Raw genomic sequence first — 22,606 nt, 5'->3', positions numbered from 1 at the left:
ATTAAGGAGGCAGAGTTCTTCAACATCATTTGCGTTCTCTGCTTTACTCAAAGCCACTACTTGTCCCAGCACCTGTGTCCCCCGTAAGGCAGAACAACGGTCAGAAACTACCAAAACACAACAGCACAGCAATGGGTCTCAAGCCTAACTGTACATTAGAACCAGCTGGGGGAGTTAACTGACCTGGGATAGGGCTGGGACATAGATTTTGTATAAGATCCCCAGGTAATTCTGATACGAGGCCATGATCAGAGCTACTGGGGTACAGAATTGGTTCTGTTTAGTGCATTTCAATAAATACATTATTAACATTTTGTGGTTCAGTTTTTTAGGTTTAGAACAGATTAATAAAGCTTGCCATCATTTTTCAAAATATAAATAAAAATCCCAGCAAAACTCACAATGAATCCAAACACGACTGTGGAAAAGAAACCGCCAATGAATCCTTCCCAAGTCTTTTTAGGAGACAACTAAAAAGGCCAAATAAATTAAAAAGAGTTACTGCACTCGAAAAACACACAAATACATAGGCAGACTCTCTTCAATGAATTCCCACAATACCTTATACATCTCTCCTTACTTTTTTCTTATTGGAATGGCTCCGCAACCCTTTTTCCTTCATTCCATGATCCTGATTTATTTGTGCAATTTCTCTAGTAATATCTAACATATTAGATCCTCAAACATTTGACATACTGTGAATATATGTTTCTGTATAACCTCAACTTATTTTTTTCTCTCTCAAAGAACTATAAGCTCTAGATTGAAATCATCATCCCATGACTTTTATGCTTATATAAACCCCCACAATAGTGTAGTTCTTGCAGTAAGGATAAGATGTACTCATTCCAAGTACATATGGTCTGTATTGAACCACCACTGACAAAAAAAAAAAAAAAGAATGAGTATAACAAAACATGGACATTGCAGCACATCAGATTTTCATATATTCCCAAAAATGCCATGCATACAACAGACCTCTTTCTGAAATGGCAAAACACTCCAGATACAGTATTTGCTCCACAAGTATTCACATATCCTTCTCCCTTTGGTCACAATCTATGTCTGTCTCCATGAAGAAAGGAACATGTTGTGCTTCTAAGAATAGATACTGTTTCAGATTCCGGCTATTGTTTCTCAGTCAATGGGGCATTCAGGCAGAGAAATCTGGAGGAAAGTTTGGAAATCAGTGATGCAGGGGCAGGAGGAAAAGATTTGGGAGTGGACAGCACTAACTGCCTCAGGTGCCCTATAAGGTAAGGACTGATATAGAGGGATCTGGTCATCTGGAGATCACTGATGACCTCTGTGATGACCCTTTCAGTGGATGGGTGGGGACAGAAGCCAAATAAATATCAGAAGTTTATGCAGATAGAAACAGGTGACAGGCTAAACTACATGATCTCTTTATAGACCTCTTGTCCTAATGATGTTCATAAAGCCCAAAGCCAAAAGGGTTGATAGAAACAGTTTCTTGACAAATCTGTTAACAATTCTGCCACAGAGGAGACTGATATACACCATTTCCTAGGATAATTCAGTATTACTATCATGAAGTAAGAGTTGACTCAAATTCAAAAGTGCCTGTTGATTATTTTAAAGATAACTTATCAGGCACCAGGGTGGCTCAGTCAGTTGGGCATCTGGCTCTTGAGTTCTGAGTAGGTCATGATCTCAGGGTCCTGGAATTGAGTGCTGTGTCAGGCTCTGTGCTCAGCAGGGGAGTCTACGTGGAGATTCTCTCTCTCCCTTTATTCTGCCCCCCGCCCCCGCCAACTTGTATTCTCTCTCTCTCAAATAAATAAATCTTTAAAAAAAATAAAGATAACTTATCAAGTTAAATTGATCTATACCAAATTGATTTAGGGGTTAACTTGTTTAATTACATATGGGTATATTACACAACTAATCCAGCCTGGTAAATTCACTAGGAATCTATGTTCAAAATCAGACAGTAACATTCTTTTACAACCATAACAGCCTCTTTGAAGACTTCCTAAGCCAAAAACTTCTCATCTGGTATAGAAGCCTTTAATATTTAATCACCTGCTCTTATGCTGAAGCAGCTTTAGAAATGTTATACACACACACACACACACACACACACACATATATATATAGCTTGCTTGCCAGTATCCCTACAGCTCAGCCTGATGTTGTATGCTAGACTCCTATATGGGGAAGAATTTATGGAAGATTGTCTTGAAGGATAAGCAGTCCATGCTTTCCTCTGGAAACACTTAAGCTACTCTAGTATCATTCTGATCAAACAGGTTTTGTATCTGCACAACTGTCTCAATCCCTCCAAACTGCCTTCATATAGTAACATCAAAATAGCCAATTAACATATTTGTGGGAATATTATTAAAGACTTTGCCCAATACATGAATGGAATGAATCGTATCTAAAGCCCCAACATGAAAAGTTTGTTTAAAAGTAATCAGTTCTAGTAAAAGGTCTGTTTTTCCATGAGGAATCAGTTTGTTTCTTTCTTCCCCTAAAGGAGAACTGTATAACTTAATTCATTTCCTTCCTTGCCTCCACTGACTGTAAGTAGAACCAAATCTAAGGCAAAACAACATGGTCTGCACATGTGTATTTTTCTTTCCCTTATCTTAACCTTTACTTATTACTTGCATTATCAGTATTTTATTGTAGGGCCTCGGGGTTTTTTTGAAATGAGTTTGGATGTAGAAGTTTTACAAATGGACATGAGTATGTGAAGATGGTTAAGTGTACACTTTCAAAAAATTTGGTAAAGGAGGTGATAAATGAGATGGCTTGAGGGGAAAGCGAGTCTAGGAAAGGCTTGTTTGTAGGGTCGCTAGAGAATGGAAGACGACAACTTGCACTACAGCTCATGGAAAGAAACCAGCAGAAAGATGAAATGAGCCTTCACAAGATGGAGGATGACTGATGGAGTCAGGTCCTTATTGATGGAGCCAAGAGAATGTCTCATGAAGAATCTAGATGGAATCATTGGGAAATATGGCTCACTGCCCCTACACTGTGGCTGTTAAATACAGCTATGGGAAAATCAAAGCACCTCAAAAATAAAAATGTGCAACAGCACCAAATTGTTGGGAATTTTCACCAGTGGCTCATCTTTAAGGTTATGGTAATGGCCTGCTTGAGATGTTGTTCCATTACCTTAATTAATGGAGTCCTCCCCAAAAAAAATCCAAAAAGGTAAGCAGTTATGTCATTGCAAATAACACTTGATATTGGAACAAGGAACCTTAAAGAAAATCAGAAAAAAAATCCGTATGATTACGTGGCAAACACTTATACAGGTTATGACTCATAATGAACCAATGCAATAACCCTTTGGACTATACTGCAGCTTCATCCAGAACATAACATTTGCCAAAACATTAGTAGAAATGATAGATATCAAGTAAGTTTGCCCAGATCTGTTTAATGCAATTCAGCAGAGCAAAATCTATAAATAAACCAACATACCAGGAGAATATTGCTAAGGAAAATATTAAATAATCAATTTAATTTTAATATTAAGCAATCCATTTCTATAGCTATGGACTTTCAAATTTCAGTTTTATGAGGAACAAGTTATAATAGCACAAAAAATTTTTTTAAAAAAAGCAGCCTTTCAAAATGGAAATTAGTCATTTGTTTAGACACAATATAATCTCATAAATTTATACCAAGCTCTTAATACAAATCCTTTTTCAGGAAGAACTATCAATTTTAATTCTATCTTAGCCTATAGTTCCATTAAACCCTACTAATTGTACAGAACCTACTAATTTCAGTAACTGCCCCCTATCAATTAGAAGTTTGCATATGGAAGACAATCTTAAAATGATTCTGTTTTACACACACACACACACACACACACACAACCTTGGTATAAAAAACCCAAACATGAAGCTGTGAAGGGTTTTATCTTGACAAAACCTATCAACTATAAAAGATTTTAATTAATGGGTTTAAAAAGAATGTGGGGATAATATGGTCAGATTTCTTAAATCGTTTCTCTCCACTCTGATTTTTAACTAATAATTTTTATAATTTCAAACTAATAAAAATGCTTTTTGAATCTTCAAGTCACTGCTACACAGCAAGTAATTCCATCTGAAATCTGGACACCCACTCCTATATAAAGGCAGAGTAGAACCTACCCAACTTTCACCCAGAGAAAATACATTGGCAGCACACTGTTTGCTAAGAAGCAAACTTTCATGTTCTTTTGCATTCCACAAAAATAATATACTCTTTTTAAAGTCTATGTATGCTTTGTAAACAGCCACATTAAGGTGTAGTTAACACCTGAAAATGTAATTAATTTGGGGAGCTTTTATTATGAGGACTTCCTGCATTTTATTTGCAACCCGAAAAAGAAGGGTTTTCAAGTTGTTAACAAAGCGTTTGTCTTCAGTTGTCAAATAGTAAGCAAAACTCAGTAAGGTATTTTAGTGAAAGAGAGCAACAATAAAGAGTACATTTTAGCAGAAATCTACAAGACACTGTCCAATGTGAAAGAGCTTTAAAAAGGCTAGGACACAAATACAAAGCAGCATAATGCTGTCCCCTTACCATATCATGCCTTCAAACAGATTTTGGATGACAAGATGTGACTGAGTAACTGTTATCAGTAAAGTGACATGAGTCCATGCGAACTGTTAATAGCCCAACAACACAACAATTAGTGAACACAGCTGATCAGGGCAGCCCTGGAGCAAAATAACAATTTTGAAACATAAATTTCTAGCATGACTTTTGGTCAAATTTTGTAAGATAGGGATTGTAAAAATAAATGCTGTTAGTAAATTATAGTCATTTTGGTGCCTACTGGAACCTTAAAACCACAAAGACATTTAACAAAGTAATCTTAATTTATACACAAATGCAATGCTAACAATACTGAGAAACACTACTGAATTTAAAAACATATACAAAATATACAATACTCTTGAATCATTAGATTAAAATGATAATGAGAAATTTATGGTGTTGTTACAGCACTTAGAGAGGAACATTTTACTCTGGCTGCATTCTGCATTAAAAATGTGAAAAGCTTTTCTTTTGGAGTTCATTCTGGTAACTTTTTCCCATAAAGAGTTATTTCTGTCTTCAAATAATTCAAACCAGCAGGGACCAGTTACCCTTAAACACCAGCTTTCCAAACCTGAAAGCTGGCCTTTACAGTACACTATTCAACGACAGTATTCAATTTCAGAATCTCAAACTTGTGTGTTTCGTCAAGTCCACCTAGACTGAGAGATGCCACTTTAATAATTCTTTTAGCATCACCAGTATGAGTAGAATGTGAAAAAACAAAACAAAACAAAACTTAATGTTTCTATATATTTGTCTCATAATTTTGACTGGAATTTGTAAAATGTTCAACATTCTTAAGATTTGGATTTATTCATAATAAACCTATTTCCCATTTTGGCAAATAATATATTAGTTTTTTGTTTTATTTTTATCTGCATAAAAGGTCAAATTCTCTTTTATCTTGGTTGCTTCAAAATGCATAAATGATTTTTTTCCATTAGGCACCATTTATATTTTCATAGGAGATTCTATTATCTCTAACTTGTCTTGATGGTTTCTAGATTTTCACGGATAATTTTACTCTCCTCTTAGGATCCCGAAAAATCAGAAATGTAAAGAAATTACTGCAGTTTCCCAGTGATGATGCTCAGCAGAATGTCTCAGTGGAGAAAAGCAAAGCATAAAAACAGTAAATATATCCAAATACAAAATAAGCCTTACTAATACATGAATTCACAGAATTAAATACTATATTTTCCATTTTATAATCTTATAATTAGCTACCTTTTAAGAAAATAAGAAAAGTTCATCATACACAGTGACAAATTTCATAAAATACTCAACACAGTTCAGTGATAAACTGCATAAAACACCTTAGGGCAAAAAGAATTATGCAATTAACTGTGTGACTAACCATAGCTACCAAGAAAATGTATCTTCTGTTCTCTCTATGCTCAGGCTAAGGACAAATAATTATAGTTACTTTCCATGGAAAAGTATGGTAGATACTTTGAAAACAGTTAAAATTTTTAAATCTTCAAAAATTGTACAACTTAAACCTTTTGTATTTAATAGTCATCCAAAATTGAAATATCCCTCATATTTAGGCAAAACATCAACTAGCAGATTAGATCTTCTCACTATAGAAAAAAAATAAGGATAAGCATGTTTTTATTATATATAGTTATGGTTAATACAGACCATATAAAACTGCAGACGATAATGTTTCTTCACCAAACTCAGCACAAACATGCAGAAACCTGTTTCAGAACAAAAAACATGTGCTTGTTGTGCAATTTGTTAAAAAATATAAGATTCACTGAGCTCAAAGAAGCCAATTTTCGGTACCACTTCCATGTATACTTTAGCATTTACTCACAGGCCACCTCTCCTACTCACAATAAGCATTTTAAATAAAAGTTTCTTGAGTGAAATAATCTTGTATTCTCCAAAATGCCTAATATAGTCCATGGTATAAATTCAATAAACATCCCCTGCATTAATTAAGTGAATTAGTCCCTCGCAAATATGTGGACATAGAAAAACAGATCCTGAATTTCAGCTGAATGAAAGTTATTTGATAAGAGAGAAACAAAAAGTTACCTAAAAGGGAAAATCTTAAGACTATCAGCTGATTCTTCAGCAGGAACTTTGCAGGTCAGAATGGAGTGGCATACCATAATCAAAGTGCTGGAAGGAAAAAACCTACAGCCAAGAATACTCTATCTGGCAAGGTAATCATTTAAATTTGAAGGAAAGATAAAGAGTTTCCTAGACAAACAAAAGATAAAGGAGTCTTATAAGAAGAGTTATAACAGGACTTCCTTAAGTAGAAAATAAATGGCCGTAAGTAGACATAAGAAAATTATGAATAAAAGATGTGGGGCACCCGGGAGGCTCAGTCAGTTAAGCCTCGGACTCTTGATTTTGGCTCAGGTCATGATCTCAGGGTTGTGAGATCAAGCCCCACATGAGGCTCCACGCTGGGTGTGGAGTCTGCCTAAGATTCTCTCTCTCCTTCTCCCTTCGCCCCTCCCCCTGCTCACATTCTCTCTCTCTCAAATAAATAAATAAATCTTAAAAAACAACAAAAAAAAGGATGTACGGTGCCTGGGTGGCTCAGTCAGTTAAGTGTCTGCCTTCAGTTCAGGTCATGATCCCAGGGTCCTGGAATCAAGCCCTGCCTTGGTCTCCCTGCTCAGCGGGGAGTCTGCTTCTCCTTCTGCCCCTCCCCCCACCCCTGCTCTCTCACGCATACACTCTCTCTCTCAAATAAACAAAACCTTTTAAAAAAAAGATGTAAAATATGATCACATATACATAAAACATGGGGGCGGGAATAAAAAAAGGGGGAAGGAAGAAAAAGAAAAGTTTTTCTTTTTTTTTTTCTAAATAAGAATGTGTTTGACCTTAAATAACCATTAAATTAATGTAGAAGGCTATTTACTTAGGAATGTTATATATGAATCTCATGGTAACCACAAACCTAAAACCTATAATAGATACACAAAAAATAAAAAGAGAGAACACCAAACAAAAGACTATAGGAACTCATCAATGACAAAGAAGGAGTGCAGGAGAAGAAGGAACAGAGAAGAACTACAGCAACAAAAGATAAAGGAGTCTTACAAGAACAGTTAACAGGACTTCCTTAAGTAGAAAATAAATGGCTATAAGTAGACATAAGACAAAACCAATCAGGAAACAAACAACAAAATGGCAATATCTATCAATAATTACTTTAAATGTAAATGGCCTAAATGCTCCAATTGAAAGACCTACCATGGCAGAATGGATAAAGAAACAAGACCCATTCACCTGCTGCTTACAAGAGACTCACCTCAGATCTAAAGATACAGACTGAAAGCAAAGAGATGATAATGCATTTACCATGGATACGGAAGTGGTGGTGGTGGGGGGAAGCAGGGTAGCAATACTTATATCAGACAAAGTAGACTTTAAAATAAAGACTGTAATGAGAGATAAAGAAGGGCTTTACATAATGATAAAGGGGTCAATCCAACAAGAAGATATAACAATTGTAAACAACTATACACCCAACACTAGAGCACCTAAATGCAGAAAGCAAATAATAATGGGCATAAGGGAAAAACTGATGGTAATACAATAATATTAGAGGAGTTTAACATACCACTTATACATCAATGGATAGATCACCTAGGCAGAAAGTCAACAAAAGAAACAGTGTCTTTGAATGACACATGGGACCAGATGGACATAACAGATACATACAGAATATTGCATCTAAAAACAGCAGAATAGGGGTGCCTGACTGGCTCAGTTGGTAGAGCATGTGACTCTTAATCTCAGGGTTGTGAGTTCAAGCCCCACACTGGGTGTAGAGATTATAAATAAACAAACTTTTAAAAATAAATAAATAATAAAAAAATAGTAACAATACACATTCAAGTGCACATGGAACACTCTCCAGAAGAGATCACATATTAGGCCACAAAACAAGCCTCAATAAATTTAAGACTGAAATCATACCATGTATCTTTTCCAATCACAGTGGTATGAAACTAGAAATAAATCACAAGGAAAAAAATGGAAACAACACAAACACATGGAGGCTAAACAATATGATCCTAACAACTAATGGGCCGAAAGAAATAAAAAAAAAACAACAACATTGAGACAAATGGAAATGAAAACACAATATGTAAAATCTTTGGAACACAGTGAAATCAGTTCTAAGAAGAAAATACATAGTGCTACAGGCCTCCCTCAAGAAAGAAGAGCTCAAATAAATAACCTAACCTTACATCTCAAGGAACTAGAAAAAGAACAAGCAAAACCCAAGGTTAGTAGGAAAAAAAAAGGAAATAATAAAGATCAGGGCAGAAATAAATAACACAGACACTGAAAAACACAGTAGAAAAAAAAAATCAATGAAACGAAGAGCTGGTTCTTTGAAAAGATAAACAAAATTGATAAATCCTTAGCCAGACTCATCAAGAAAAAAGACCCAAATAAGATCAGAAATAAGAGAGCAATAAAAACTAAAACCACAGAAATACAAAGGATTACAAGAGACTACCATGAAAAATTATATGCCAACAAACTGAGCAATCTAGAAGAAATGGATAAATTTCTAAAAATATACAATCTTCTAAAATTAAATCAGGAAGAAATAGAAAATCTGAAGAAACTGATTACAAGTAAAGAAATTGAATCACTAATCAAAAACCACCAAAAAATTAAAGTCTTGGACTAGATGGATTCACAGGTCAATTCTACCAAACATTCAGAAAATAATACTTATTCCCCTCAAACTATTCCAAAAAAATAGAAGGAAAACTTCCAAATATATTCTACAAAGCCAGCATTACTCTGATACTAAAACCAGACAAAGATACTACAAAAAAACAAAACCTACAGGCTAATATTCCTGAACTTGGATGCAAAAATCCTCAACAAAAGATTAGCAAACCATGGACAACAATACACTAAAAACATCATTCACGAGGATCAAGTGGGATTTATTCCAGAAATGCAAGCATGATTCAATATCCACAAATCAATCAATATGATACACCATCAACAAAATGAAATATAAAAATCATATGATCATTTCAAAAGTTGCAAAGCATTTGACAAAATCCAACATCCATTCATGATAAAAAAAACTCTCAATTAAGTGACGTTAGACTATGTATATATACACATACACACTTACACACACACACACACACACACAAAACCCACAGCTAATAATATACTCAACAATGAAAAACTAAGAGCCTTTCCTCTAAGATTAAGAACACGACAAGGATATCTACTCTCCCCACTTTTATCAACATAGTATTGGAAGTCCAAGCCACAGCAATCAGACAAGAAAAGAAATAAAAGGCATCCATATTGATAAAAGTTAAACTGATGAGGATGATACATAGAAAATCCTAAAGACTCCACTATAAAAAACTACTAGATGTTATAAATGAATTCAGTAAAGTTTCAGGATACAAAATTAATACCTAGAAATCAATAGTGTTTCTACACACTAATAATGAAGTAGCAGAAAGAGAAATTAAGAAACCAACACCATTTATAATTGCACCAGAAAGAATACCTAGGAATAGACTTAACCAAAGAGGTGAAAGACCTGGACTCTGAAAACTATAGAACATTAATGAAAAAAAACTGAAGATGACACAAATAAATGGAAAGATATTCCATGCTCATGGATCATGATAATATTGTTGAAATGTCCATATTACCCAAAGCAATCTACAGATTCAATGCAATGCCTATCAAAATACCCACAGCATTTTTCACAGAACTATAACAAATAATTTGTATGGAACTTCAAAAGATCCCAAATAGCCAAAGCAAGGCAGGGAGGAAAAAGCTGGAGATATCACACTCCTGGGTTTCAAGATATACTACAAAACTGTAGTAATCAAAACAGTATAATACAGACACAAAAGACACATAGATCAATGGAACAGAATACAGACCCCATAAATAAACCCATGATTAATGGTCAATTAATCTATGACAAAGGAGGCAAGAATATAAAATGGGAAAAAGATAGTCTCTTCAATAAATGGCGCTGGAAAAACTGGACAGCTACATGCAAAAGAAACTGGACCACTTAACACCATACACAAAAATAAACTCAAAATGGATTTAAGACTTAAATGTGAGACCTGAAACCATAAAAATCCTAGAAGAGAGCACAGGCAGTAATTTCTCTGACATCAGCCACATAAACATTTTTCTAGATGTGTCTCCAAAGGCAAACAAAAATAAACTATTGAGACTACCTCAAAATTAAAAGCTTTTGTACAGCAAAAGAAACCATTAACAAAACAAAAGGCAATCTACTAAATGGGAGAAGACATTTCCAAATCATATATCCAATAAAGGATGAATATCCAAAATACATAAAGAACTTCTATAACTCAACACCAAAAAAAAAATCTAATTTAAAAATGGGCAGAGGACCTGAATACACATTTTTCCAAAGAAGACATACAGACGGTAAGCATGAAAAGATGCTCAATGTCACTAATCATCAGGGAAATGGAGGAAACAGTTGACAAAACCAAAAGACAACCAACAGAATGGGAGAAGATATTTGCAAATGACATATCAGATAAAGGGCTAGTATCCAAAATCTATAAAGAACTTATCAAACGCAACACCTAAAGAACACATAATCCGGTCAAGAAATGGGCAGAAGACATGAACAGACATTTCTCCAAAGAAGACATCCAAATGGCCAACAGACACGTGAAAAAGTACTCAACATCACTCGACATCAGGGAAATATAAATCAAAACCTCAATGAGATACCACCTCACACCAGTCAGAATGGCTAAAATGAACAAGTCAGGAAACGAAAGATATTAGCAAGGATGTGGAGAAAGGGGAACCCTCCTACACTGTTGGTGGGAATACGAGCTGGTACAGCCACTCTGGAAAACAGCATGGAGGTTCCTCAAAAAGTTAAAAATAGAGCTACCCTATGACCCAGCAATTGCACTACTGGGTATTTACCCCAAAGACACAGATGTAAAGAAGGGCCATATGCACCCCAATGTTCATAGCAGCAATGTCCACAATAGCCAAACTATGGAAAGGGCCCAGATGTCCATCAATAGATGAATGGATAAAGAAGATGTGGTATATATATACAATGGACTACTACCTAGCCATCAAAAAAATGAAATCTTGCCATTTTCAACAACGTGGATGGAACTAGAGGGTATTATGCTAAGTGAAATAAGTCAATCAGAGAAAGACAATTATCATATGATCTCACTGGTATGTGGAATTTAAGAAACAAAAGGATCATAGGGCAAGAGAGGAAAAAATAAAACAAGACAAAATCAGAGAAGGAGACAAACCATAAGAGACTCTTAATCACAGGAAACAAACTGAGGGTTGCTGGAGGGGAGTGGTGCTGGAGGGATGGGGTAACTGGGTGATGGACATTAAGGAGAGCATGTGATGAAATGAGCACTGGGTATTATATAAGACTGATGAATCACTGACCTCTACATCTGAAACCAATAATACATTATATGTTAACTAATTAAATTTAAATATTAAAAAATCAAGAAAATGGATATCAAAACCATAATGAGATATCACCTCATACCCATTAAGTGGCCAAAATTAAAAAGACAAGAAATAACAAGTGTTGGCAAGGATGCAGAGAAAAAGGAACCCTCATATGCTGTTAATAAGAATATAAATTGTTGGGCGCCTGGGTGGCTCAGTTGGTTAAGCGACTGCCTTCGGCTCAGGTCATGATCCTGGAGTCCCGGGATCGAGTCCCGCATCCGGCTCCCTGCTCAGTGGGGAGTCTGCTTCTCCCTCTGACCCTCCTCCCTCTCATGCTCTCTGTCTCTCACATAAATAAATAAAATCTTAAAAAAAAAAAAAAAAAGAATATAAATTGTTACAACCACTGTGGAAAACAGTATGTAGGTTCCTCAAAAAATTAAAAATAGAAACACTGTATGAATCAGTAATTCCACTCCTGGGTATCTACCCAAACAAAGACAACTAATTTGAAAAGATACACGTACCCTATCTTTATTGCAGCATTATTTACAACAGCCAAGATATGGAAGGAACCTAAGTGTCCATCAAGAGACAAATGGATTAGGAAGATGTATGTATCTGCAATGGAATATTACTCAGCCATAAAAACGGCTGAGATCTTGCCATTTACAACAACATGGATGGACCTAGAGTATATGCTAAGTGAAATAAGTTAGACTGAGGAAGACATATACCATATGATTTCACTCATACGTGGAATCTAAAACCAAAAAACAAAAACAAAAAACAGAACCAGACCGATAAACACAGAATATATTGACAGTTGACAGAAGGGAGGTGGTGGGAGAATGGGCAAAATGGGTGAAAGGGAGTGGGAGATACAGGCTTTCAGTTATGGAATGAGTAAGTCACTGGAATAAAAGGCCAAGCATAAGAAATATAGTCAATGATATTGTAATAGCAATGTACAGGGACAGATGATAGCTACAACTGTGATGAACACAGCATAATGTATAAACTTGTCAAATCACTATGTTGTACACCTGAAACTAATATAATATTGTGTGTCAACTACATTAAAAAAACACAAAGTGTCATCATGGGAAAAAAAAACTTATTTGCTACATCAATCCATCAAGTGTATGAACAAAATGTTTCAATCTCTACATAATACAAAAATTAATAATAATTATATGGCAGCTAACATCTAGTGAACACTTATTATGTTCCAGGCTCTCATCCAAGCATTTTACAAACATCAACTCATTTAATGCTTCCAACATCCCATTATCTTCATTTTACAGATGAAGAAACATGCACAAAGGACTTTATTAATTGACTGAAAAATAAGGCCTAGAAAACAGTTAAACCCTCAGTTCCTATTGACTCTCAAGAGTCATGTGGTTCCATAAACCATTATTAGTAAGATACAGGTTAAGAATGATTTGAAATTTCTCAGAACCATATTATAATAATTGTAGTAAAATACAATACTCTTAATAATTTAAAGATTTACAAACAGCAAAAGTTTGTGTTTTGTGTTTATGTTTATATCCCACAAATTTATTACAATGACATTTTACTAAATAAAAATTCTACCTAATTGAAGTTTAATAATCATATACAAAAATAATGGGAGGCAATGGGAAGCACTTTTTGCCCAATATATCAGTAAACTTCTAAACAGAAATATTCTTTTACAGAGGTAGATATTGGAAATGCATAAACTAAGCTTAATTTCAGATAAAGAGGCATCCATCCATTCTGTTTTGCAATATCGTTACAGTGAGTTCTCCAAGATAGAAAATGAATCGTCGGGTAATCTATCCCATATGAAATAAATACTAGATTTCATATATATAAGTAATATTTACCAAGGCAATTCTACCCACCAGAGTAAGCACAGTTGATATTACTCTGACCAGAGCAAAGACTCAACCAGCAGTTTCCTTGAGCTAATTTTTGAAGGCTAATTGGAAATGTCAGTGGAAAGGATAATGACAAAAGAAGAGAATACATACTGGCTCCCAGACCCTATCTCACCTCCTATTTGTCACCTACAGAGTAATCTGACTGATCTGCAAAAGAAATATGGGGCCATTTTCAAACGGAAGCACAACTGAAAGCCATACGCCACTTTCTTGAGACAAAGAAAGAACCTGGGAGGGGGTAGAGAATAAAACATGAAATGCATGGCTTTGAAGTCACCACTAGCATAAAAAACCTCTTTAAAAATTATTGCTTTTAAAAGGTTTTTATTCTATAGCAGGTAGACTTATTTTGTGGCTCAAAGAATAATGTAAATTCTGTGTTTTATGCCACTGGTTCATAGTCAGAGGCAAATATAAACTGGACTTAGTGCAGAGGCTAATGGGGTAAGAGCTAAGCAGAGACAAGACAGATGCCTTCCATCCAAATGGACTCTCAGGCTCTCCCAGCACAACCTTGGGAACTTCTCAACATCATTAGCTGTGAATTATCTCCTCACGAATACTGCTTTCACATGTATGGTTTTCTCATTTTTGAAATCATATAATACCATTCACCCTTAAGCATTTCTTCAAACAAAAATGACCAGCAGAATTATTCAGTATTTTACTAATGGTGATTTTATCCAGGACAATCTTAGCTACTTACTTTTACCTGATCCAATTTTACTGTTAAATCACCAGTAACATGCAGCTTTTTGGGGTGCTTTAATAAAGGACAGAATTGTCTGACTCCCAGATACATTAAGATAATACAATTTTCTGAACTGGGGAAGGGTATAAAGTGTTTTCCTAGAATATCTAAGGAATATTATTTTTAAAGAAAAACAATCTGAAAAACACACAAATTTATTTTTTCATTCACAACCATATAGCTATGTGTATATTTTATGTTTCAGTGTGTAAAAATACATTATACTATATTTCAACAAATCTATGAAAAGAATAACTTTGTTCATTTGGATCCATAGTTTACTTTTTTCCTAATTAACAGAGACTCTCTGTATGTTTACATTTCCAATTAAAAATGGGATTTCCTAAGTATTATAAATAAAAGTATTCATGGAAAAAGTTTCCTAACATACAGTTTTTAATATGTAACTACATCTAGTTGCTATTACTGATCACCATTTATGTACACAGCCCTGTGCCTGGTGCTGTCATACAAAGATGCATACGTCCTGTTGTCTAGAATATCAAAGAATTCCCAGGGAGTTCAGGAGATCCAGTTACCCAAAGGACTAAAGAGAGGCATATTCAAAAAGAACAAAAATGAATGAGATTTCTAAAGGAGTCAGGAGAAGTAAAGGAGAAAGAAGACATTCAAAAGTCCAAAAGATGGGATAGAGGGAATTTCAGAAAAATGGACAATCAAAAAATATTTATTGTGTAAAGATACACCAGATACAAAAAAATGAGTATGACAGGCATTCCCATTCAAGGAGCTCAAAATCTAGTCGAAGAGACAGAAAGCATAAATTAATGAAGTTGTTTTTAAAATTTACTATTGGTGATTAACTAATTCAATAAACACAGGTAGTCCTTAATTCAAGAAACAGACATTAAGGTGGACCCAGGATTAAATTCTGAAGCTTAATGACTCTTCCTTGATCTTTCATGTGGTTATATGTTTCCAAACATTTCAAATATCATGTTAAGTAAATTCAGACACACACTGCATTATGTGGCCCCTACTGAGACACTAGACTATGACAGAGTTGTTTTAAAAAAGTTTTAAGTGAATCTGCATTGTAGAAATTGTCACACAAACCAACCATTAGCTGAGATAAAGAAAAGTTTTCTATTAATCTACATGTTGAGTTTTTTTTTTAAGATTTTATTTATTTATTTGAGAGCGAATGAGAGAGAGAGAGCATGAGCAGTGGGGAGAGGTAGAGGGAGAGGGAGAAGCAGACTCCCCGCTGAGCAGGTAGCCCAACGTGGGGCTCGATCCCAAGACCCTGAGATCATGACTTGAGCCGAAGGCAGACGCTTAACCGACTGAGCCACCCAGGCGTCCCTACATGGTGAGTTTAAAGTCTAGAACAACACTGGCACAGTGCACAGATTCTAATCTTTTTTTTTTTTTTTTTAAGATTTTATTTATTTGAGAGAGAGCTAGAGTGAGAACAAGCACGGGGAGCAGCAGAGGGAAGGGAGAAGCAGGCTTCCCACTGAGCGGGGAGCCCGATGCAGGGCTCAATCCCAGGACCCTGGGATCATGACCTGAGCCGAAGGCAGACACCTAAACAACTGAGCCACCCAGGTGCCCCTCTAACAGTCTTTACTCCAAAACTGTAAGTGGTTCTGGAGGTAGAGTCTTCTGTGAACAGTTATTTGTGACACCTTTCTAAAGATTTCATCAATATCCTTTGAGATAATATCCAGGATGTTTGGAGAAAAAATTCTTAATTATGCCTTAATTTTAGCTAAATTTAATTTTATATATCCACTGATTTTCTCAAAGTATTCAAGTCATACCTCCTCCTTAAGGGTTTTTATTTTTTATTCTTTTTAAAGATTTTATTTTTTTGTCAGAGAGAGAGAGCACGAGCAGGGGAAGCGGCAGGCAGAAGGAGCAGCAGACTCCCCTCTGGGAGCAGAGAGCCCAATGCAGGACCCCTGAGATCATGACCTAAGCCAAAGGCAGACACTTAACTGACTGAGCCACCCAGGTGTCCCACCTTAAGGGTTTTTTTTAAAAATCAAAATAGCCATGCATACATACAAGCAAAAACAAAAAAAACAAAAAAAAACAAAACTAAAAACAACATGCATATCGCTGGTCGATTAAAGAGATGTTAAGGTGATGATATTAAAAGTCAAAGATCTTGGGGCGCCTGGGAGAAGCCCACTTCTCCCTCTCCCACTCCCCCTGTTTGTGTTCCCACTCTTGCTGTCAAATAAATAAATAAAACCTTAAAAAAAAAAAAAAGAGTCAAACATCTTAAGCTTATTCACTCAACACTACTCATTTGTACTCACATGACTGCTCTGGTTCCTAAAGAGCCTCAAATCCAAATCACCAAGATCTTTTAAAATATATCTAGACTAGTGCTCACTTTGGCAGCACAAATAAAAATATATCTAGACTCTAGAGAAAATGTTTGCCTTATTAATAACTTTCAGTCTCACTGATTTTCTCTTTGCTATCAGCCAAATTCGTTTTACAACAAAATTATCTAAATATCAGAATGACTTTCTGGGTCTTTGTCAGTGAGTCATTCTGTATGATATTAGTCAAGTCATTTAGTCTCATGGGCCATGGTGAGGGGGTCAGACCTGGAGATACCTGCATTCTATTTTAATAAAATTCCGTATCAATGAAATAGCTTGGGCCGTCTCTGCTGTTTAAATCTGCTAAGACCTATACCTTCCAAAGTCATTTGACTGCTGCAGAACTAAAATTCTGAAAGGACTTTTTGGATATTGTTTTACAAAAAGAATTCCAAAGATTTTTCACAGCAGAATCTGACACGCTTCTCAAGATGTGGCTCCTGGCCCCCCCTTTCCAGCCTTCAGTGCCTGCTCCTGGCCCTGAGCATGCAGTCCTTTCTCATTTCCAAGCTTTGCACAGCTGCTTCCTCTGCCTGGAATGCTCTTTCCCACTATCCACCTAGCAAATGCCTGCTTGTTCTTTACTTTTGTGACACCTGCCATCTCTTCTCAAAGGCCTTCAATGGTCTCCTGCAGAGCGGAGTCCTCCTCACCCTTCATGCACTTACAGGTCCTTGTTCACATTTCAGCAGTGCACGAGGGGACTCAGTGTCCCATCAGTTTCAAGACCCCGGAAGGCATGCTATCAGCCTTGTTTCCCTCCCTGTCCTCAATACCATTCACGGTACCTAGCATTTGGAAAACACTCGTATGGTTGCTGAAAAAATGACTCTGATGACTTGCAATGAGCTTTTATGGTTCCAACAGCCTAAAATACTAAGTGGTAAGCTATTTCTATGGCAGAAATTAGAAAAAAAAGAAGAAATACTGATTTTACTTTAGAAAAACAGAGTTGAAAAGTTTAGGGTATGATGCAAACAATTACTAAAAATTAGGGTATATATCACGTGTAAAATAAAACAAAGAAATAAATTCCATTGCCTTTACCCATGCAACAGGGAAGTTATTTTCAAATATTAGTTGTAGCAAACCCCAAAGGGAAAGTAAGAAAAGGAAATAGTAATCACCTTATTTTCTCACATTCTACCTCCAGTATTGCTGTATGCAAATCAATAAAGATGTAACTGCAGCTATGAAAAAATGAATTTAGATGTGCTGATATAAAACCATCCATAAACTGCATTAAGTGGGAAAAGAAAAACAGGTACAGAATAGTCTGTTCTCATTTGTATTTAAAAAATGAGGGTGGAGAGGATGTAAACACATAAGCTTGAATACTCAGAAACCTTCTGCGGTAGGAGTGGCAGGCCCTGGAGATTATAAATGAGGCTCTGAGGCAGGAGGGGGATTTCACTGAAAATTCCATTTTAGCCCAGATTTTTACTATGGGCATGTATTAGGTTTTTATCTTTCAAATCTAGTGAAAACAACAACAAAAAAACACAACCCACCTAGGGACTCTTGAAGCACTTGGCTTTTGGCACACTCCCTGTTCAGAACCCAGCCCTGGTGCTCAAGGAGAGGCCAGATGTGCGTGTTCAGGTCAGCAGCCAGCACAGACTGCAGCCGTGAGCGAGCCACCTCGGACACCCCGCTCACTCAAGACCTAAACGACGAGCACTACCTCCATCTGACTGCAATCGTAAGAGAGGCACTAAGTTAGAGCTGCCCAGTGAAGCCAAGCCAATCGTGGGATCAGGAGAGAAACAGAATAAACTGTTTTAAGCCAAGGGAAAAATAGAAAAACTAGTTAAGGATTTCAGGGCCTTAAAATGCAGGTTGATCACATGCATTTATTTCTATTCTGTCCTGACAGTCCACTAAATTAACATTAAATGAAATTAAGCTGAGGGGATGCCTGGCTGGCTCAGTCACTAGAGCATGTGACTCTTGATCTCGGGGTTGTGAGTTGAAGTCCCATGTTGGGTGTGGAGACTACTTGAAAAAAAAAAGAAAGAAAGAAATTAAGGTGAAAACCCACAGAGCGAAGAAAACTGAAGAAACGTCAAGAAAAACAGAAGAGGCATGACTACAAAATTGCAAGCTGAAAACAGACGGGATAACTTTTAGCAGACCTGAGAAATCAGGGACTGATAGTATCTTCCAGAGAAAAATGAACAGAAAAGCCTCAGTGGAAGGCCAGGGTAGGGCCTAGACTCCTAGACTAGAGTACTAAGTAAAAGTCTACTAATAATAAGTGCAAGCTCTAGCCGAAGCAGTCAACTGTGAGAATATTTTTAGAAATGTATGAACATAATACATTTACCTTCCAAGCACATTTCATAGGAAACTATTGGAGGCCATGCTTCAGCAAAATAAGGATGTCAACCCAGAAACTGGAAGATGCAGGATTCAAGAAATAAGGTGGCCAAATCAGGAGGATACTGAGGCCCTGGGCTACGAGCAGACAGTCCAAATGTGACAGGACTACAGAGTTTCTAGGACAGAGGTCTCAAGGTAAAAAAAGAAACTGATACACTGATTTGTGTGAAAATTGGAAAAAACTACCAATACACATTGAATAGACCCAGAAGAGAAATTAAGGATTCCTACATGGAAATTTACAGATGTGGAAAGGAGAAGGTGAAGCAGTTACTAAGTTCAGGAAAAACAAAAAGTTGTGTAAGAAGAGAAATGCAATCAGAGATACTATTTGGTTCTCCAGGAAGTGATATTTTCAGCATCTGTTTAACAATGTCAACAACGACAATAACAAACTGTGGCAGGAAGTCAATAGGTAATGCCTAATATAAATTAAGAAATGGGCATATTACTTAGAAAAATGGGGAAAAAATCTGTAAGTGGTGGGAGGCAGGTTGTTGTTTACATTGTCTTTTAAAACTGATTTTTTAAATGGACATATATTAATGCTACAAATGATTTATATTTTCATTAATCATAATTTTGTTATTCAGCAATTATAAGATCATTTAATGCTACAAATGACTTACATTTTCATTAATCATAACTTTGCTATTCAGCAATTATAAGAATGATCTTATGAAATAATGTAAAATTGTTGGGTTCAGCAGCAGAAGCCACTACAGGCAATTTCCTTGCTAATAATTGTTTTTAAAATTCAAAATACCAATAAAGTCTTGCCAGTCTATATATAAAGTGAGAAGGCACTGTATTCTTCTCTCTTGTAACAGTAAAGAATCCATCCCAAAATCTACTTTACATTTAACAATGCAAATCAAACCCTGTTGGTTGGTAAGTGTGGTAAACCACTCGAATCTACCAAGAAAAAAAAAAATGTCACAAATGTGCTTTGATAAACACAGAATCAGAGCCAAGTGTTTTTCTCTCCAAATTTTAGCTGTTACCAGTCATCATTAATCTATCATCATGATTCTTCTACACTGATTCAAATTTAAAACTGAATGACTATCTAAAATGAGTAATTTCTTATGACCTTGAAAGAACAGAAATACCTTTCAGGATCTTTTCCCAAGAATGTGTTTTCTTTAGATGCATTAGTAATAACTTTTAAAAATATAGTAACAGACTCAGAAAACTGGACTACACACACACGCAAAAAAAACCCCTGAATGTATAAAGAGGAAAACTCTTTAGAAAATTTAGGTTCCTCCTACCCCCAAAAATGATTCTCTGAAAATTGCTATTATCATTTAAGACTGTGCTTCACCTTCTGACTTTCTAGATTCAGAAACAAAATCAAGACCAGGATCTGAAGAAGGCTTTATTAAAGCAGGAACACCATGAAGAACACAACTGAAAAAAATGACATACTTCTAGAGGACCTGATGTATTTCCCATACACTCTGTGTATTTCTAGTTTAATGAGAAATGGAAAAAAGTCACCTCTGTATTGTGTTCAGTTTCCAAAACTGCACTGAGAAGAATTTATTTATTGAAAAACTCTTAAGAGCTAAAGTAGTAACTATTAAGAGCTGAAGTAAAAACTCAAATAAAGTTCATATCCTCCTTTAAAATGAAAAACAGTGGGGGCACCTGGGTGGCTCAGTCAGTTAAGTGTCCGATTCTTGATTTCAGATTAGGTCATGATCTCAGGGTCATGAGATCAAGCCCTGAGTTGGGCTCCATGCTCAGTGGGGAGTCTGCTTGAGATTCCCTCCCTCCCTCCTTCTCTGTCCCTCTCCCTGCTCTCTCTCTCCCTCTCTAAAATAAATAAATACAATCTTTAAAAATAAAATCATAAAAATAGATGATAAAGTATACTATAAACAGATATGTGTGTGTGTATATATATAATATATAAATGTATATAAAGAATATATAATAAACCATGTCAGCAAAACTAAATACCCTGATAAATTCTATATGAACACTATTTCCTGGGTAGAAATAAAGCAATATATATGTAAAAATTTCTTTGTAAATTATACTTGGTTAACAACAAATCCATATATTTAAAAGTTTCTTTACTACAATTTCCAAAGAAAATTTTGAAATCTGTGGACTATTAAACAAGTAATGTACTTTTATTAGTCACATTAGGGAGTAATCGCTATTAAAAACCACAGTGAGAAAAACACCTTTATACATGGGACAAATAAAAAGAGAAGCTGGGTTAAAATGTAACACATAAAGGATGTTATGAATTTAAATCATGTAAGCAAAAATAAACATGTAAAATATACTAGCTACGTATCAGTACTATTTTCCTTACCTGCCAGATAGAGGGCAAATGATATAAATCTATGGTAGCGAATGAGGAACTGAAGTTGCTCTTCTCTTTGAACAAATGTAGCAAAATAATCAGCTACAGTCTCTCCATAGAAGAAGTAGTTTACACACAGCAGAAAGTACCTGTAATTTAAAAACAATTAGCTTTTTTATACTTGAAGTCTTTTTTCCCTCTCAAACTCAACAAAACTATTCTCTACATTTTGATGATGACACAAACATCATAAACCAAATTCAGTAGACAGGTTCAGGATATTCCATCAAAACATGTTTTTCTGCTTTTAAACTTAATTTCAAATATATCAGTCACCAAAAATTTACCAAATATAGCTCATGCCTCTACTTAGGTTAAAATCTTTTTCTTTTTGGGCGCCTGGGTGGCTCAGTTGGTTAAGCGACTGCCTTCGGCTCAGGTCATGATCCTGGAGTCCCTGGATCAAGTCCCGCATCGGGCTCCCTGCTTGGCAAGAAGTCTACTTCTCCCTCTGACCCTCCCCCCTCTCATGTGCTCTCTCTCATTCTCTCTCTCTCAAATAAATAAAATCTTAAAAAAAAAAAAATCTTTTTTTTTCTTTTTCTTTCTTTCTCTCTCTTTTTTTCTTTTCCTTAGGTCAAAGTCTAAGAGACAGATAATTGGGAAACAACGTAAAAAACACTACACATATACAAACACACACATTCTTTCTCTCACAGATACACACACACACACATTCAGTACTGTTTATAATGAAAATTCACTCGCAACTACTCACAGCTCTAAAGCTTTTTAA

At 35.7% G+C, this 22,606-nt stretch overlaps 1 protein-coding gene across 1 annotated transcript in view; it reads right to left on the bottom strand.

Moving 5' to 3' along the window:
- Window positions 1-22,606, bottom strand: part of CDS1 (CDP-diacylglycerol synthase 1) — a 65,278-nt gene that overhangs the window by 11,345 nt on the left and 31,327 nt on the right. The window contains exons 5-9 of the mRNA XM_064584726.1: window positions 21,820-21,959; window positions 6,223-6,281; window positions 4,558-4,640; window positions 3,151-3,238; window positions 402-470 (exon numbers count right to left, since the gene is read on the bottom strand). Coding sequence (XP_064440796.1) covers window positions 402-470; window positions 3,151-3,238; window positions 4,558-4,640; window positions 6,223-6,281; window positions 21,820-21,959 — 439 coding nt within the window. The remainder of the gene's footprint in view (window positions 1-401; window positions 471-3,150; window positions 3,239-4,557; window positions 4,641-6,222; window positions 6,282-21,819; window positions 21,960-22,606) is intronic.

Source organism: Mirounga angustirostris, unplaced genomic scaffold (assembly GCF_029215605.1).
Source record: "Mirounga angustirostris isolate CCGP_5_RB_7025 unplaced genomic scaffold, mMirAng1.0.hap1 SCAF_2, whole genome shotgun sequence".
Classification (NCBI taxonomy): domain Eukaryota; kingdom Metazoa; phylum Chordata; class Mammalia; order Carnivora; family Phocidae; genus Mirounga; species Mirounga angustirostris.
This window is presented reverse-complemented; position numbering and strand designations above follow the sequence as displayed.